The sequence below is a fragment of the Drosophila melanogaster genome, chromosome X, assembly GCF_000001215.4.
Source record: "Drosophila melanogaster chromosome X".
Lineage (NCBI taxonomy): Eukaryota > Metazoa > Arthropoda > Insecta > Diptera > Drosophilidae > Drosophila > Drosophila melanogaster.
Window position 1 is genome coordinate 15,906,784 of NC_004354.4, and position 18,307 is coordinate 15,925,090.

At 42.5% G+C, this 18,307-nt stretch overlaps 3 protein-coding genes across 8 annotated transcripts, besides 1 other annotated feature; 2 read left to right on the top strand and 1 right to left on the bottom strand.

Moving 5' to 3' along the window:
- Nucleotides 1-38: 38 nt before the first annotated feature.
- Nucleotides 39-2,893, bottom strand: CycD (Cyclin D). Of its 3 annotated transcripts, none has more exons than NM_078631.4 (6): nucleotides 2,748-2,893; nucleotides 1,754-2,439; nucleotides 1,314-1,535; nucleotides 1,076-1,250; nucleotides 871-1,016; nucleotides 39-808 (listed from the first exon to the last, which is right to left on the bottom strand). In NM_078631.4, exons 2-6 carry the CDS (start codon nucleotides 2,324-2,326, stop codon nucleotides 491-493), a joined length of 1,434 nt encoding a protein of 477 aa, NP_523355.2. In that variant the 5' UTR covers nucleotides 2,327-2,439; nucleotides 2,748-2,893; the 3' UTR covers nucleotides 39-490. The 3 variants fall into 3 exon arrangements, with proteins under 3 accessions (NP_523355.2, NP_727912.2, NP_727913.2); NM_167472.3 differs by having other exon boundaries at nucleotides 2,637-2,893; NM_167473.2 differs by having other exon boundaries at nucleotides 1,754-2,893.
- Nucleotides 2,894-4,086: 1,193 nt separating this feature from the next.
- Lrp4 (LDL receptor related protein 4) lies at nucleotides 4,087-14,230 on the top strand. Of its 3 annotated transcripts, none has more exons than NM_001169298.2 (14): nucleotides 4,087-4,205; nucleotides 5,125-5,340; nucleotides 5,996-7,311; nucleotides 7,373-7,494; nucleotides 7,567-7,758; nucleotides 7,823-9,288; nucleotides 9,691-9,906; nucleotides 10,000-11,231; nucleotides 11,283-11,674; nucleotides 11,734-11,859; nucleotides 11,925-12,042; nucleotides 12,104-12,602; nucleotides 12,746-12,903; nucleotides 12,961-14,230. In NM_001169298.2, the coding sequence occupies exons 2-14, from the start codon at nucleotides 5,289-5,291 to the stop codon at nucleotides 13,096-13,098; spliced, it is 6,027 nt and encodes a 2,008-aa protein (NP_001162769.1). In that variant the 5' UTR covers nucleotides 4,087-4,205; nucleotides 5,125-5,288; the 3' UTR covers nucleotides 13,099-14,230. The 3 variants fall into 3 exon arrangements, with proteins under 3 accessions (NP_001162769.1, NP_727914.1, NP_001285307.1); NM_167474.3 differs by having other exon boundaries at nucleotides 12,958-13,787; NM_001298378.1 differs by lacking the exon at nucleotides 4,087-4,205 and adding an exon at nucleotides 4,584-4,871 and having other exon boundaries at nucleotides 12,961-13,787.
- A 300-nt stretch (nucleotides 14,231-14,530) lies between these two features.
- Nucleotides 14,531-14,557: a mobile genetic element.
- A 614-nt stretch (nucleotides 14,558-15,171) lies between these two features.
- On the top strand, nucleotides 15,172-17,775 carry CG8916 (uncharacterized protein). Of its 2 annotated transcripts, none has more exons than NM_132862.3 (6): nucleotides 15,172-15,356; nucleotides 15,686-16,324; nucleotides 16,385-16,467; nucleotides 16,537-16,739; nucleotides 16,809-17,375; nucleotides 17,434-17,775. In NM_132862.3, exons 1-6 carry the CDS (start codon nucleotides 15,319-15,321, stop codon nucleotides 17,740-17,742), a joined length of 1,839 nt encoding a protein of 612 aa, NP_573090.3. In that variant the 5' UTR covers nucleotides 15,172-15,318; the 3' UTR covers nucleotides 17,743-17,775. The 2 variants fall into 2 exon arrangements, with proteins under 2 accessions (NP_573090.3, NP_001162770.1); NM_001169299.2 differs by having other exon boundaries at nucleotides 15,846-16,324.
- The last annotated feature ends 532 nt before the right edge of the window (nucleotides 17,776-18,307 follow it).

Here is an 18,307-nt window from a genome sequence, read left to right on the forward strand (position 1 = left end):
GAAAATATACATACATCATAGAGGGCAGAGAAGAAATTGCTTTTTTCTATCATTTATTTGCCAACTTATATAATTGTTATCCAAAGTTAACTTTAACATATTGTTTTTCTCTTTATGTTGGATGGTTTTTAAAAAAATTGCATTTAATAGTTCGTTCTTTTTTGGTTATCTGTGTAGGATTTCGAAAAGCTTATATACAAAAAAAAAATGTTGCTTTGCTGCTTACAATCAGTCTCGTTTTTATGTTTCATCCATTTCAAAGTTTCATGATGATTATTTAAAACTATTTTATACAAAATATTTAGGATAGCTAAAAATAATAACCCATAGTTTGGTAAAAAATAGTTGCGTACATATAAAATACATCGATTCAAATGTAAATAGTGTGATATTGGCCAATCCTATAGTGATCGGACTATTTGGATCCTATATATAATTTCAACTTAAGCCTGACATAACTATCATGTATGCATAACTATCATTTGACACCTCAAAATGTAACGTCTTGTATCTCGTTTTGAGCCTGAGCCTGCGCCTGCATCTTGCACGTGTGCGTCCGATGTGGCGCTGCGGACCCAAAGTTGTGCTGCTGCTGGTGTTGCTCCACGCACTCGGCAGGAGCTTTCGGTAGCGGCAAGGGTCTAATTGAGATTTGCGAGAGATGCTGCGATTGATGTATTTGGAAGCGCCTCTTGTAGTATAATGTTGACATTTCTTTTGGGTCAATATTCACTAGAAATGGCTCTAGATTCCGACTGTGCTCCTTAAAGATGTCCTCCATGTGCAGCATACAATCTCGCACCTGAGCCTGTGCATTTAAAATCAATTGAGTGGTGGTACATAACAACACTGCTCCCTTGCCATACTCACTTGCTCCACGCTGGTTAGATCGGTCATCAGACTCAAAAGGAAGTGTAGATTGTGTCCCGATCGCAGATGCCACTTTAGGCCATTCATTGACGCAGCTATGCTCGATGCAGCTATGGTGCTGGCCGAGAACTTGGCAAACTTATGTTCTTCAAAGGAAGGGGTGGGAAGTCAGTACTTAAGTTGGACTGTTTTGTATATGGCTTACCTTTTGCTGCCAACGATATAAATGCCTGAGCATGTCCCCGCACTTTGCCAATGTTTATGTCCGGAAAGTTTTTGCTGCCTATCGGCAGGCGCATCATCAGAAGCTCAAGGAAGTCCAAGGGAGTCACAGATGAGAGGTCCCAGCCCAAGCGACTTAGCACATACAGCTCCCATTTCTTGGGAATGAAATGAAACCGCATGTTCACCGAAAGGTATTGTATTACGAGAAAGGTACTTACAATCAAATCATCCTTGTAGATGCTGTTGTCCGTGTAAACAACGAGTAGATCCACCGAAAGAGCACGACAGCTGGGTTCACGGAGCTTTGAAGCCAGTAAGAGGCAAGCTGCGGCCAAAATTTGTAGCTGGGTCTTGCGTACTGATTTGCTCGAAAGAAATCGATCCATGTAATTTAATGCCAGTAATACGACCTCTTCCTGGCAATTTTCCTCGGCACACACCTGTGAACATGTATTCAATTAATGAACGAAAAGGGTAGTCAAAATATTGTAATGGGTGTGCGATAAGGACTACTAAAACAAACACTAATTAATGAAGTTCTTGGAAACTTCCATCTATTTGGTAATATTTTCTAACAGATTATAAATAATGCGTATATCACAGTCGGCTAGCTTGATATGATTTGGATGCTGTATCTACATTTCGTTTAATTACTCACTTCCATCATCCATTCGGCGACAATTTTGCGCATCGGTGGCGTAATATCCTTCTGGATGCTAAAGTACGTGTCGGGAATTTTGTGGTGCTTCTCCTCGACCTTGAGGAAATTCTCCAGACACCGATCCGAATACAATGTGGGATCCCCGATGGCAGTGTTCACGTTGTCGGTTGCGGGTGGATCGGCTGTTGTGGTCAGGCGTTCGTCGAGTCGTTGGCAATGTGACGTCGGTGGCTCCTGGCTGATGTAACGCGGATAACTTTGGATTGATTGGGTCGCTGTCGGTGGTGGTGGCGGCGGTGGTGGAGGTGGCGGAGGCGGCTCCAATTGTTCTGGATTTTTCGCAGCCGAGTCCACGGACGCGTATATATACACCAGCTCCTTCATATTGCACACTACGGCATTGTTCTGGGCATCCGGATGGGAATCGGATTCCGCGTCCCCCAAGGATGAACATATCGATGATTGATCCCGAATGATCGCCGGTGAGGACATTTGCTGCTGTCGTTTGTTCAAACGATACAATGATGGATCTGATTCGTAGACTATGATTTCCGAGCATAAAAGATCCATTATATCGGCCATACGTTCCGTTTAAAGCTATGGATTCTATGGATCGCCGCACTCTCAAGCCATTTATGTGTGCCGATTTATCAGGAACTTTGGGTAACTCCGATATGGGAACACTGCGTACAATAGGAAATGATCGTACATAAGTACATACATACATATGTATGTTGCAACCTTCTTTTCACATTTAATTCAAGTATTTGCTCAAGTATGGGCACACTGCGGGCATATGTGTTTAGTCCTGTGGGAGCACTAGAGTATAGCATATAACCCTAATACCTTGACTTATTCATATGCACATTACATTATTTACATATTTTTTCGACCTGCTCAGAAATAACTCGTTCATTTCACACTATGTACTTATGTACATGTACATGCATGGCTATGTACGATCAGCTCGAGAACAAAAGTTTTCACTTACGCCTATTCTCGGAATTCTGGTTATATACAAACGGCACAGCACTTCATGGAGTAATGTAAATTAACTATTAAAAAAGTATACTCGAAGTTGCACACGTTTGCCACTTAACCGGCGTGGACAAAGCATTTATGTGAACCAGATAGTTACACCTTATGGCAGAAAAAAACTAGTTCAGCATGCCGTCATCGGAGTTATATCTCTTGCTCACTGCGATCAGTAAAACATATCGATCTTCATCGGTTATTAGTATAGTACTATCCTTTGCAATGAAAGGCAAGCGAAATACGTTGAAAAGGGGAACCTCCTCATTGCGTTTCCAACTTGTTGCTTGTGAAATATGTTTCACTTAGGGTTGTTATTAGAACATTAAAAACTTATAATCCATCAATGGGTTTGATGGACTATAAAAGGGTCTTACCCTTATAATAAAAACAAAGTTCTTCTAATTGCACTACTTTTTTTCTTAAATAAGCTTTTTGTTATACGATCTTACGAACTTACTCTTGATGTGAATTTCACATCACTCAAGTGTTCCAATTACTCCAGCAAAATCAAAAATACTAAAATATGCTAGGGCGTTGCCACCCTGCATTCATGTAAGGATGGTACTGACAGTCGATCTTTCGGCATGTCATACATTTAACGATCGTGGTCCACGACAAAATGGTCAGTAATGCAAAACTCACTGGCATCACCCTACTAGGTTGAATCGTGATCAAAACACCCTTATTAAATTCCGTTTAAATGGCCGGAACCTGTTGATTAAATGGCAGGTTGTTCGAAAGAGTCGTAAATAAATGAATGCTGCACTTAAAGATCCTGTACCGCTTACAAAAAGCATTGAACTGCTGTTATTTTCTTTAGGGTTGTACTTAAACAGTTTTAGATGACAAACAGTAAGACATGTAAGAAACCTAAAATAATTTCACTAAAAAAATTCTAAAAGCAATTGTAAAAAAAAGATATAATCTTTGCTGCTTTGTTTAATAATTAATAAGATATTGATAAAAGGGTAAAAAGCTTTCGCGACTTAGGAATGCCAGGTTAATGATAAACAAAAGTAACCTGTGGATCCCTTCCGAGAAATGATGTACCGATATATGTACACATCGAGATTAAAATGGACTTCCATGTCCATTGTCCTAATTTCGGTGCTGCAGTTTTTTGTTGTTTTTTAGGAAAAACTGCAGCGTGGAGAATGCTTTCAATGATACAATCCTTAATTGGGTTCGCATTTTGCTAACTTAGTTGTTGCAAATTAATTTACCCTCACTCTCGGCACACAGACAAAAGCTCGCTTCCCAGAAAAAGCTTAAGGATTCAGAGAAAACTTTGAAACAGCACACGAGAGTTGAGTGGAACACTCGCGTCCGCCGACTTCGCTTTCCGTCAGAGGGATGCTGTAATCCCCTGAAATTTTATATTCGTTATATTCCCGAAGAAGACAAGAGACGTGCTGTACGAAAATAATTTTTCATTCACGTAAATTACCCACACAAATGTGTGTGGAACAATTAGCTGATTCAATTGTTCTCGCCCGCCACTTGCTAATTGGAATCGAAAAGTGTCAAAGTTTCAGGAGGTTCTTTTTGTTTAATAATACTGTGTTTAATATGCATATGTTCGCGTGTGTGGTGCTCATGACATACATACATAAATGCCAACAAAGTCCCAAATATCGCATTCATTTGCGAGGGGACTTCGCAGGACGTTATAAACACCTTTATACCACATTCTGGAAATGCCAAACGCAGTGCCAAGCCCACGCAACTTTATAATAGGATATACATTGAATGAAGTAGTGCCATGAATGCCGTGCCGCATGATATTTGATCCATTCACGGAGTCGGTCCTGGACCTACAAAGTCACAATAAACCTTCTGTTTAGTGAGACAGCGTAATGTGAAAAATGTTGAGGACGTACAAGCCAGGCATTTAAATTTATTAACTTACAATAAACATTTATGTAAATCATAAAAAACCCAGTGACACAATAAGTAAATAACAAAGACCAGAAGTAACCAAGTGCTTACAAATAAGATGAATAGAGTAAAATCTATTGAGTGACACCTACGCAAAGAACGAGTGTGCTTAAGTGTAACATATACACAACATATACATCAGGTGGGCGGGTTTTGCGCATAGTAACCCCCCTCCCCCAAGCCCAAAACTTTGCATTAACTTTATATTGTCCAAAACCTAGAGACAAAAAATCATTGAGTGAATTTCATTATTTTAAAAGTTACGCCCCGCCCCCCCTCAAAAAAAGAAATATATATATAAAACTCTAGATCCGCCTTGGTAGCAAAATATGTTATACGCAAGCGCTCAATACGAAAACCTCCTTCTCTCTACCTTCCTCTCTTTCTCTTAACAGAATCGGAACAGCAGTTAGCAGAAAGCAACAGCACAGCAGCAGCAGCAGCAGCAGCAGCATCCGCTTAGCAGAGCAGCAAATGCTTCGGAAGCAAAAGCAGTAAAGCTCGCAGCGCTACTACGTTACGTGCCTATGAGTGGGCGAGTTTGTGTACATGTCTGGACATGTATTTGACAGCCTTTCCCTTTTGGCCATTGGTATGCTTCGTGTGGCTCTGTAAGTATTGTCCTCGCAACACAGTTTGTCCTGGGGGGAGATGAAGGGTATCTCTCTGTTAACGCCCACGATGCGCTCAGACCAACAGCACTTTTTGCTCAATGAAAACTTGCACACGAAAACTAGCCAATTGAGAAAATTCCCTGCTCAAGAGGGCTTAATTGTAATACGAATTTCCAGGAACATGCAATCTATAATATGTATGTGCAAGGCATCAAAGAACATGCATCGAATTGAATGAAACTTTTTTATTTAAGGATATTGCTTGCATACAAAACGTGTCCATGACTATGTACATATGTATGTATGTACATATGTATGCATGTTTTTGTAAAGCTGTTTTTGAACTATTGGAAAACCTTTTAACTCAAGACATGACCTTTGTATGTATCAAATCAGAAGCATTGCATTCAATGCTCCTTTCCTATGAAAAGTGTTGTATTTTCCAAGAACATTGCAGTGGCGTGGGAACAATAGCAAAACGTGCCTTTTGCTATCTGCTTTGAATGAGAAATAGGGGGGTTTTCCTTTAACTACTTGTAGTTAACATTCAATTCAACTTAACACGACTGAACTTGTATGATAAGGCAAAAGCCTTTGCTGCATTTTGAGCTAATTAGAAGTTAAATGGTATCGATTTAAATCCTTTGACTAGGTCTCGGTCTCGGCGACTTGACAAAAACTGCTGTGAAACGTAACGCGCCCCACTATGGAATTCACCCGACAAACGCACTGGGTCGTTGGGATTGGAATAAGCACAAGCAGCTGCACTCGGATGCCAGAATCGGACATTTAGAGGCGGGCAACGAGTCGCGGGAGGATCAGCTGTCGGAGGAGCTGAGCAAGTTCGGCGAGAAACTCTTTCCCGTCTCCAACTATCCGCCGTATCAGCAGAATAACGAGGATAGCCAGGAGGTGCATCATAGTGGAGAGGGAAGATTGCATACGATGGAATCGTCTGTGCCATCCAAGACTAGAATATCCGGTGGCACAAATTCAAACGATACTCCCAAGTTCCGGAACATTGGCGCCCAGAGGGGTAGAACCGAAATAGCCGGCATTCGCGAAACTGATCGAATCAGTTCACGTGGTCGAGATGGTTTTATAGGTGGTCCGAGTAACAAACAGAAGCCATTTAGAGTCAATCTGGCCGTTCTGGTGCAGGACGATCCCAGTCAACCGGGTGAGACATACTCCAATTGCCAGAACTCCAATGAATCCGACGAGAACTGCAATCCCGAGGAGGATGCAGTGCCGAATTTGCAAAGGGATTGCGAGAAGACCGGGATACATGTGATGTGCCCGCGAACCTTTCGATGCATTAGCAAGTATTGGCTCTGCGATGGAGATGATGACTGCGGTGACTACTCGGATGAGACGCACTGCGGAGCCAGGACGAATTGTACAGATGATCAGTTCGAGTGTCTCAACGGATTCTGTATTCCACGAACCTGGGTATGCGATGGCGAGAACGATTGCAAGGACTTCTCCGACGAGACCCACTGCAATCGCACCACCTGCACGGATGAGCACTTCACCTGCAACGATGGCTATTGCATCTCCCTGGCCTTTCGTTGCGATGGTGAGCACGATTGCAATGACAACTCGGATGAGCTCAAGTGCGCGGCGGTCATAAACAGCTGTCCGGAGGGCGAGTTCAAGTGCCGCGGCGGTTTGGGTGGAGCAGGTGGTCCCAGTGGCCAGTGCATTCTCAATCGTTTCCGCTGCGATGGCGACAACGACTGCGGCGACTGGAGTGACGAGGAGAATTGCCCCCAGAAGCCATCACTATGTACCTCGAATGAATACAAGTGTGCCGATGGCACCTGTATTCCCAAACGTTGGAAGTGTGACAAGGAGCAGGATTGCGACGGCGGAGAAGACGAGAACGACTGCGGTAGTCTCGGCTCGGAGCATCCCCTGACCTGCGGATCCGATGAGTTTACCTGCAACAATGGGCGCTGCATTTTGGTATGACCACTGGAGTCTCCTTAACTTCTTTACCTCATTGAGTTTTCTGTTGTCAAATCAGAAAACTTGGCTCTGCGATGGCTATCCAGACTGCGCTGCTGGAGAGGATGAGGTTGAGTGCCACCTACAATGCGACCTGGGACAATTTTTATGCCCAACCAAACAAAACCTAACAAATCTTAAGTAAGTTGAATTGCTCATGATGTCCTCATATCACAAGCAATCCAATTACCAATTCCCGATTGTATTTTTCAGGATATGTGTCCATCAGAAGCACATTTGCGATGGCCACAACGAATGCCCCGCCGGCGAGGACGAGGCCGACTGTCCCAAGGAACGAAAGTGCTCGGAACCGAGTCCTTGCGAGCAACTCTGCATTGAAACCACTGCAGGATCGAACGAGTGTGCCTGTCGACTTGGATATGTCATGGACAAAAACAAAGTCAAGTAAGTAGACGATTTGTTTACCGGGTATTTCGTATGATATTAAAGTGATGCCACGATTGTTTAGCTGCACGGATATAGATGAATGCCAGTACCTGACCAGTCCGGTTTGCTCGCAAAAATGTCACAACACTATGGGTTCCTTTAAGTGCTCCTGCGAAACGGGCTACATACTTCGTCCAGATCTCAGATCCTGTAAAGCGCTGGGTGGTGCGATGACCCTGCTGGTGGCCAACCGATGGGACATACGACGGGTGACGTTGAGTAATAACCGATACTCGGCGATTGTTAAGGGACTTCACAATGCGATCGCATTGGACTTCCACCATCGCAAGGGCCTGATGTTTTGGTCCGACGTGTCCACCGATGTCATCAAGATGGTGTATATGAATGGAACGCGAGTTCGAGACGTCATCAAATGGGGTCTGGAGTCGCCGGGTGGCATTGCAGTCGATTGGATACACGACCTGCTATTTTGGACGGATTCGGGCACGAGACGTGTGGAGGTTTCCAATTTCCAGGGAAACCTGCGCACCGTCATCGCATCCTACGATCTGGACAAGCCACGTGCCATTGTGGTGCATCCGGGCGAGGCGTTGGCCTTCTGGAGTGACTGGGGACCGAATCCGAAGATAGAGCGCGCTTACATGGATGGAACACAGCGAAAAGTAATCATATCAAAGGGTGTAACCTGGCCAAATGGCCTGGCAATTGACTTCCCCAACAGCAAGATCTACTGGGCTGATGCCAAACAGCATGCCATCGAATGCTCCAATTTGGATGGCAGTGATCGAAACAAGATCCTTAGCACCCATTTACCACACCCATTTGCTCTCACTCTCTTCGAGGACACCATGTACTGGACGGACTGGAATACGAAAACTGTGTCGGCGGCGGACAAGATAACAGGGAAGGAATTCAGAGCGGTTCATGAGAATTTCCATTTCCCAATGGACATCCATGCCTATCATCCGGCTCGACAGCCGGAATATGCTGATCGTTGCCAAAAGGATCGGCGGGGTCTGCGCGGTGGGTGTTCCCATCTCTGTTTGCCGAACAAGACATCACGACGATGCGGATGTCCCATTGGACTTTCGCTGAAGGAGGACGGCAAGACGTGTAAGAGTACGGCCGATAAACTGGTGTTGGTGGCGCGACGAAAGGACATTCGCTTGCGTCATCTGAGGGACAATCAAGCGGATCCCAACGATGTTGATATGATTGTACCATTGGATAATCTGAAACATGCCGTTGCCCTGGATTGGTGCAGCGACACGGACTTCATCTATTGGACAGACGTGGAGCGCAGCACCATCAATAAGGCGCATCTCAATGGAAGCTACCAACAGCGAGTGGTGCACTCGAATCTTGTTTCCCCCGTGGGTCTGGCCCTGGACTGGATAACCGATAAGCTCTATTGGACAGATCCGTCGACGAATCGCATTGAGGTCGCAACTACGAATGGAAAGATGCGAACCTTGCTCATATGGGAGAAGCTGTACAAGCCACGGGATATTGTTGTAAACCCGATTGGTTAGTTGAACCACGTATAATTTATTTATCTATGTCATGTTTTGGTGTATGTAGCTAGCTGTAGGATTAAGATACTTGCTCAAGTCCTGCATGAAATGGACGTACTTTTGGGTACTCCATATAACTTGTTAAAGTCGTTTCATCATTTGCACTGTGACCACTCAGTCTAGAGAGTTGAAACACTCGAGTTCTATGTTCAGGTAGGCTCCGGTTTTGACTTTCGAATGCATGTTTCAATTTACTTTTTAAAACGCAAAAAAAAAAAAAAGGAAATGCATCCGCTTATTATTATATCAAGCGTTTTAAAGGGTTAAATGAGCTCTTACACCTATAATCAATTATTATTTTACATATTCCATGGGTTAAGCTATTGTGCTAATCTCTTCTACTCTCCATTTTAAGAGGGCTTTATGTTTTGGTCGGATTGGGGTGATGATCCTATGATTGAACGTGCCAATATGGATGGACATGAACGTGTAACCATAACATCGAAGAAATTAATATATCCCAATGGCCTGGCGATTGATTATGAGAAGAGCAAGATCTATTTTGTCGATGGTGGCACAAAGACGTTGGAGAACATGAATTTCGATGGCAGCGGTCGCCAAGTGATTCTAAGTAAGTATTCACTAATAATAATTCAAGGATAATCACTTCGAAATATCAATATATCTACAACTTGTATCCTAACAATGATCGCCTTATGCACAGATGGACTTGGCCATCCCTTCGGCTTGGATGTCAACGAGGGCCGAGTGTTTTGGACAGATTGGGATACCAAGTCGGTGATGAGCGCCAATAAGCTGACTGGCAAGGACACCAATGTCATCATCGCCAACAGTACAGACCTGATGGACATCCGGGTGTTCCATCGCACCCGCAGGCGCATCTTCAATGCGTGCGACAAGCTGAACGGAGGATGCTCCCATCTGTGTCTCTTGAATCCCACCAGCTACACTTGCGCCTGCACTGTGGGTGTTCAACTGAAGGAGGATAGGCACACATGCTCCGAAGGACCAACTCAGTACATATTGTTCGCTCATAGGATCGATATAAGGCAAATATCATTGGATTTCGATCATCTGATCGATGTGGTGCTACCACTACCGCCAATCTCGAATGCGGTGGCTCTGGATGTTGATCGTAAGACGGGCTACATCTATTGGTCGGACACCATTGAGAACGTGATCATGAGCTCGAGTCCAGATGGTCTGCACGTTCAGAAAATCGTCGGCGATAGCCTGGAGAATCCCGATGGTCTGGTTGTCGATTCGATTGGTCGTACTATCTACTGGGCCGATGCCGGTCGCCATACCATCGAAGTTGCAAGTCTTGATGGTAGCAATAGGCATGTGATTGCCTACAAGGATCTGGAGTCGCCACGTGGCTTGGCCTTGGATTACGAGGCTGGCTTGTTGTTTTGGACCGACTGGGGACACTATCGCAAGATTGAGAGATCCCATTTGGATGGCAACGAGAGGTCTCGCATTGTTACCGCCAATCTGGGATGGCCCAATGGTCTGTCACTCGATTTGAAGAGCAAACGAATCTACTGGGTCGATGCCCGCCTGAAGACCATCGATTCTTGCGATTATACTGGAAATCAACGCAAGTTGATAATGTCATCTTTGCATCATCCGTATGCTCTAGCTCTATCGGATGATAATATCTACTGGACCGACTGGAAGTCGAAGGCATTGCACATGACGGAAAGACGTAACATCAGTGCAAAGCGGGATATAATCACCAACATCGATGGCCTGATGGACATTAAGATTATCTATCAGAATCAGAATCAATCAACGATGAAAAATGCGTGTGGTAACAACAACGGCAACTGTTCGCATCTCTGTCTACGTAATCCATCTGGATATTCATGTCAATGCCCCATTGGATTGCGATTGCGCCAGAATAGCACAACCCAGTGTCAAAATCTACCAGAGGTAAGGATTAACTTTCATTAGCAAACCCAACTAATAAGATCATTCTTTCAGGATTATCTTCTTATTGCCTTGCGTTCGGGAATTGGTATGATTTCGTTAAACTCTGGAGATTTCATGGACGTCGTTTTGCCCATAAACGGAGTGCATGGAGCAGTCGTACTCGACTATCATTACCGCAAGAATCTACTCTTCTTTGCCGATGTTAATTTGGATGTTATTCGTAGAGTTAACCTATTGAACTTAACCGAAAGCAAGGTGATTGTCGGTACGGATGTGCTTACGCCCAACGGAATAGCCGTCGACTGGATTGCGGATAATCTGTATTGGTCCGACACTGATCGCAAACTAATCGAGGTATCTCGACTCGATGGAAGCTGTCGCAAGAGGATCGTCGAGGATAACTTGGGTGACCCACGATCGCTTATTGTGCATCCAAAGAAAGCGTAAGATTACCTCAATTATTCAGTTTATATTTGTATACTACTCATCATCACCATTGTAGCTACCTGTTCTGGTCGGATTGGAGCTCGCCGGCGAAAATCGAACGTAGCTACTTGGATGGCTCAAATCGCACGGTGATCATAACATCTGGAATCGGCTTTCCAACGGGCCTTACCATAGATTTCACGTTAGTTGCGCTAGGCGGTACTTAAATTTGGAATACTATACAATATTCATATTATTACTTTACAGCAATCGCCGCTTGCTGTGGGCCGACGCCCTGGAGGACAATATCGGTCAAGTTGATTTCAATGGTAAACGTCGTCAGACCATTGTTCCTTATGCACCGCATCCTTTTGGTCTGACTTTGGTAAGACTGACTGCATGTTTTACCATGCAAAATTCACTAATAAGCCTCATCATTCATTTAGTTTGAAAATAGTATATTCTGGACGGACTGGTACAACAAGTCGGTGTATCGATCTCAGAAACTGGCGCGCAGTGGATATGGCAATCCGTTTGAGGTGCGCGATGCCCTAAGTGGAGCACTCGATATTCGCGCTGTCTCGCTGAGCCGTCAACCAAAAAGTGTGAATCACTGTGCCCAGGATAATGGTGGCTGTACGCATCTATGTCTTAATCGCAATGTGGACTATGTGTGTGCCTGTCCGGATGTGATGGATCCCAAGGATGTGGCATGCTCCATTAAGCCAAAAGTTTTGGTGCACGCCAACTTGGAGAACGATCAGTTGCTGGAATATTCCGACGAATCCACCGATGATTCCACACCGCCTGAGCTGCTCGGCGAGTCCAATGATCATGGTGATGATGGTCATACGAAGAAGAGCGATCAGGAGCGAGAATTCTTTGTCCTCGTGGCGCTGGGCGTGGTCATTGTTATGGTGGTCATCATAATACTTGTTATTTTCAGTAAGAAAATGTTGTTGTTCGAAAGGGATAAAGAAATCTCTGGAGCAATGGAATGCTATGAAAGCACTTCTAGAGATTTCTATAACCTTCACAATGTTCTACATTTAGTTTCGATCTTAATCTTTATATCCTATACTTACCAGTGCTTGCTTTCAACACGAGCAAGAAGAAAAACAAACGCAATTCCCGCGGCTCCAGTAGATCTGTACTAACCTTCTCAAATCCAAACTACAACGTTGATGGCACGCCAATGGAACCGAAGACGAATATATGGAAACGTTTTAAATACGATAAAACCCATGTAAGATATCGAAAGTGAAACGAAAGTGCTGGATTATAATTGCAATCCTTTTAGCAGGAACGAGCCGGGGTCTATGAAGAGCGCAGTCTAACCACGGAGACGGCATCCTCCAGCCTCTTCGTTCCGACTCCATCCCCGATGGCGTCGCCCTCAACAAAAACAATCCAACTGACAACGCTCTCGACTATCACATAGTTGGCATAAATAGTTAATGGCCCACAAAGGGGATCCTCTGAAACCATTTACCGATTCATGCCATCAACGTGATTGATTTGATTGTAAATGTAAAAAAAATAACAACTGTTTTTAATTTGATCTTGAAACCCCAGTAGAATATTCTGCGATTTTTTTTTGTTTTTTTTTTTTTTTTGTTTTTGTGAAAGTGCAAACGTGTCCTGTTAAAGCTCAAAACAAAAAAAAGTGGGGGTTTTAAGATAATACAAAATGAATATATTATATATGTAATATGATATATGATATTCAATTATGTAATCACTAAATTATTTTCCTATTTTGTAATAATAAGTAATAACTATTAAGTAATTCGGGTGCTTCGACTTTGAAACAAAAAAAATATCCTACTGTTGGGCGCGTTTTTTGTTTGCTGATCACGAAATTGATATTGAAAATTGTAATGACCATACATACCATGGTTTATGTTTATGTCTGATTGCCAATGATAAAATCATTGTCAAGTCCAATCATAAACAACACAGTGCAAACGGAAGTTCTTCAGCGATTTCCGTTTCCGCGTCGCGATTAAGTGCAAATGTCGAAAAACTTCCAATTCTCTTATTTTATACATGTATGTATGTATGTGCTAGACTGTTGATTTAAGTCTGTATGCAAAATTGTACAACGTAATTAAACGAAGAAGTGTTAACAAAAATTTCCAGAGTCCAAGGAATACAAACACCATGGCTCATTATACATTTTATTAAACGGGTTTTGTTTTAAGGCATGTTTTTCAAAATACAAAAATCGCGAACTTAATTCCATTCAGGGATTCGTCAAAATATCTGGTAACTTAAGTTTTCTATCCGTGTTTGTAAATATATTTTTTGCTTGCAGATGTATAAACTATTAAATACACAAAGAAGCATTCTTTTATTTGCTCAACAATTTCGGGGCAACATGATTTTCGGTCTTATGTGTTTTTCCAATTTATGAATTTCCTATGTTTTTGGAATTTTTAAACTAAATCCAGAGAGTATCATACGTTTTGGCCAGAATAGATTGTAATTTTTGTAAAGGCACTTAAAGAGTTAAAGGTTTCGTGTTTGTAGCGAGAATGCAAAATGTAAGGATATGTTTACCATCGGGGATGATCATTCTGGATATATATGTGGTAATATCTACATTAAATGTTGTTACGAATTTACTTAGTGTATCCAATGTGTGTTTTATTTTTCGTGTTGTTCGACTTTCATTTCGAAAATTAACGACATCAAAATGCATTTGCTCAATTTGATAGCATTCGTATCAGCAGCACGTAAGTATTTCTGAGTATACCATTTTGCATAGTTCACGGATTAGAATGAAAGCGGAGATGCACAAGTTGTTTAAGGATAATAGGTCCCTAAAGCTTCATCATGATGAGCTTTGCAAAAGCCTAGCTGGGCTTTTCGACCTTTTTGCCACTTTTTTCTTCAAAACTTTCTGGCATGATGAACTTGTGGCTTAGAAATAATACTTATATTTTATATTTTTATATTTTAAACTTCAATTTATCGGGTATTGAAGAAATCGGGCTTGGTTTAGCTCGAGCACAAAAGCTCGTCGTCATCTTCGTCGTCGGAATGTTGATGTCTGGACCTAGGTCAGTGCTCCAATTTAGAGCGGATTTGTGGCTTGATCAAAATGCGATCGGGCAGTTTTTTTTATTTAAATAATAATGATATAAGATAATATTATGAGTGCACCGTGAATTTATGCATGTAAAAATGTAAAAAAAAAACAAAATTATTTTTATAATAAATTACTTAAAAATGAACTTATACAAAAAATTAACTTTCATTATCAACATTTAACATGTTTATATACTTTTCTGTGCCTACGTTTTTTTTTCTTTGCAATCATCTAATGTGCCAGGTGTCGCTTAAATTTCATGCGTGCTGCCTGTTCTAATGCGAAAAAAAAGGGTTTTTGCCACTAATGGACATAAAGTAAAAGGCGTCTTGACTTAATTGCAACATGCTTTGCGCATGGCGAATACAAACTGTGCCAGCGGCTATTGATGCTGCATTATATAAAGCATGTCACAACGTGCAGCACTTTCAATACGGACAAGTCCAAATAGTGATGAGAATGTCAGGATTTCGGTGTGCTGCAGTATAACAAAAAAAAAAAACAAGTACATCCAGTACAAAAAATATATAGCCGAAAATATTCCTTTAGCCCAAAGTGATATTAAAAATGGTTCGAGTATCGCTAGTTCCATTCATTATAATCGGGTAAGTTTTCCAACGCAAGTTAGTTCTTAACTAGACTCTAGATTTGAACGTATCTTTCTGTATACGGAATCACTCAACTAATTTTGTGGTATACAAAACTTAATCAAGCTAAGTGCCGACTCAAATTAATTTGACTGACACTTGCAGCAATGAAATTTTAATCCATGTCTAAGTACACAACGACTTGTCTATTTAGCTTAAAGGCAAAGCAATCAATAAAAGTTGACAAACAGTCGATTGATTTTATAATCCCTACACTCTGGGCGAAAGTGAATGAACCCAAGGACAGCAGATACAATAGTTTATTCAAATTTATATACATTTTTCAGATTTATGGCGCACTTTTGTGCGTGTGAGGATGTTACATCCTCAGATCTTCTGTATATTAAGACCATGGGACCCTCGGCGATTTTAACAAAAATGCCGAACATAACCAATGAGTTTAGTTCAAGAATTTTCAGTTCTTTTCGCATATTGCCATCATCAAAGCCAAAAACAAATGGATCGCTTAAGCGTAGTCAAAACGCCACGAACTTGAGTTACTCCTCCTCTGAGATTTCCAATCAAAGACGAGTTCGACGAAAAGCAGCGGCCGACATGCTTAGCCGTAATATCTCAATGATTTTGGAAAATCTACTCAAACGCTACGAGCAATCCCAACTACCCACGCATGGCCAGGGAGTTCCGACGGTGGTGCAAACGAATATCCTAATCCGTAGCATGGGTCCAGTTTCCGAATTGGACATGGACTACTCGATGGATTGCTATTTCCGGCAGTATTGGCGGGACAAACGGCTGAGCTTCAAGGGACCCATCAAGAGCTTATCTCTGAGCATCAAAATGCTGGACAAGATCTGGAGGCCAGATACATATTTTTACAATGGCAAGCACTCGCAAATTCACATGATTACCGTGCCCAATAAATTGCTTCGATTGGATCAGAATGGAGGGATTCTGTATTCAATGAGGTATGTTAAAGAAACTTTTTCGTAAATTTCCCAAATAATTAGTAATTTTGGGTCATATAGACTAACAATTAAGGCTACTTGTCCCATGGAGCTGCAAAACTTTCCAATGGATAGACAATCATGCCCTCTAGTAATTGGAAGTTGTAAGTTAATGAACATTTATTTATTTATTTATTTCCCCTGTGTCACATTAACCTTTCCAACCCCCTTAGATGGCTATATTAACCAACAGTTGATCTATGAATGGAAAAATCAGGACGATGCGGTGTCCTTTGTTCCAGGAATGACTCTAAATCAATTCGATCTCATTAGCATGATGCATCGCAATTTTACAACCGTTCGACGGGAAGGTGATTTTTCAGTCCTGCATGTAGCTTTTAATCTCAAACGTCACACAGGATATTTTCTCATTCAAGTAAGATAGACATTAATAATTGAACAAGTGCATGAAAGTGTGCTAACAATTTTATGGAACTTTGTTTAGGTATATGTACCCTGTATTCTGATCGTGGTACTGTCATGGGTCTCCTTCTGGATACATCGCGAAGCCACCAGCGACAGAGTGAGTCTTTGCGTTACCTCAGTGCTGACCCTGTCCACCATTAGTCTGGACTCACGAACCGATTTGCCAAAAGTCAAATATGCCACAGCTTTGGATTGGTTTCTATTGATGAGCTTTCTGTACTGCATTGCCACCCTGTTGGAGTTTGCCGGTGTCCACTACTTTACAAAACTGGGAAGCGGAGAGAGTCCGCAACTGGAGGATCAGTGGGAGGACATCTGTATAGCCAACTCATTATCGGATCATGCCGGCGAGGTGGATGGCGATGGTGAAGCTGACGCCGACCCATTTGCGGATGAGGACTCCAGTAATGGCAGCGAAAATGATGACAACGAGGCTGGAGCAAGTGAATCCGTTGAGTCCAAGAGCGGTGTCTGTGTATGCAACAAAAACGATGCTCTCGGTCTGGAATATGAGGTTTCGCTACAGAATTCACTAGCTGGTGCTGGTTTTCTCAAAAGAAATGCTATTTTTTGTCCCACATATAACGTGAGTAAAGTTTTTAATGTTCCGGCAAGCAACTGAAATTCATGTATGTATATCTCAGGATCCATCGTACATTTTGCCAAACACCATGGAGAGAACCACCCAAACGGAGCCTCCGGCCGTTTCGCGATTGCATCAGATGTGGATGTGCCTGAAGAGCGACAACAGTTTCCGGAAACAACGAGAACGCAACGCTGCGGCCCAAAAGAGCGAACAAGGTGGCGCCAACTGCTATGTCAATAGTGTATCCCTAATCGATAGGGTGGCGCGTATTGCCTTCCCCATGTCCTTTGCATTTCTGAACCTACTGTACTGGTGGGCCTACGGAATGTACAAGAAGGAGTTCTCATGGTCCAATATGAAGTCATAGTCATGTTGATTAATAAACGTTGATTCCGAATTGAATTTTGAATGCATCCTACGTGGGGGCACTGTTTTGCCGGCAAAAAGCTCGTCAGGCGGTGGGTGACCGCAATAAATGTGGTTTAAGTGCCAATCAATCCGCACTTATTTATGGATCTGTGTCAGTGTGTTCAGATGCAATGCTCGGACATTTTTCTAGGACAATTCTAGAAAGCAATAAGGATAAACGCATCAAAACGGAGCAATTGCAATTTTAAGTTGCAAATGTAAATCATACAATTTGGAGCTATAAAAATCGATGCATACATATGTTTTTAAAGTGTTTATTCAGCATACAGAACATAGAATTTCAAAAAAGGCACAAAGCTTTCCGTGAGCTTAAACGCGCGGTGTCGCTTTGCAAAAAGCACAGCCTCATTGCCAAATATGATGGCGAAAAGGACATCCAAGGAAAGCACAGGCCTACACGTATGTATTTGATAACACGAACCGACTTGAATAATAGGGATGCGCAATGCAGGTCAAGCCGAGCGAAATGAACTCACCCGAGAAGCTCCCGCACAAGCATCTCT

Coding starts and splice junctions, on each gene's coding strand:
- CycD (NM_078631.4), bottom strand. CDS start 2,326: ATGGATCTTTTATGCTCGGAAATCATAGTCTACGAATCAGATCCATCA. Junction 1,017..1,075: donor TATATCGTTGGCAGCAAAAG/GTAAGCCATATA, acceptor CTTCCTTTGAAG/AACATAAGTTTGCCAAGTTC. Junction 809..870: donor ATCTAACCAGCGTGGAGCAA/GTGAGTATGGCA, acceptor TTAAATGCACAG/GCTCAGGTGCGAGATTGTAT.
- CG8916 (NM_132862.3), top strand. CDS start 15,319: ATGGTTCGAGTATCGCTAGTTCCATTCATTATAATCGG. Junction 15,357..15,685: donor GTTCCATTCATTATAATCGG/GTAAGTTTTCCA, acceptor TACATTTTTCAG/ATTTATGGCGCACTTTTGTG. Junction 16,325..16,384: donor GGGATTCTGTATTCAATGAG/GTATGTTAAAGA, acceptor TGGGTCATATAG/ACTAACAATTAAGGCTACTT.
- Lrp4 (NM_167474.3), top strand. CDS start 5,289: ATGTATTTGACAGCCTTTCCCTTTTGGCCATTGGTATGCTTCGTGTGG. Junction 7,312..7,372: donor ACAATGGGCGCTGCATTTTG/GTATGACCACTG, acceptor TTGTCAAATCAG/AAAACTTGGCTCTGCGATGG. Junction 11,675..11,733: donor ATTGTGCATCCAAAGAAAGC/GTAAGATTACCT, acceptor TCACCATTGTAG/CTACCTGTTCTGGTCGGATT.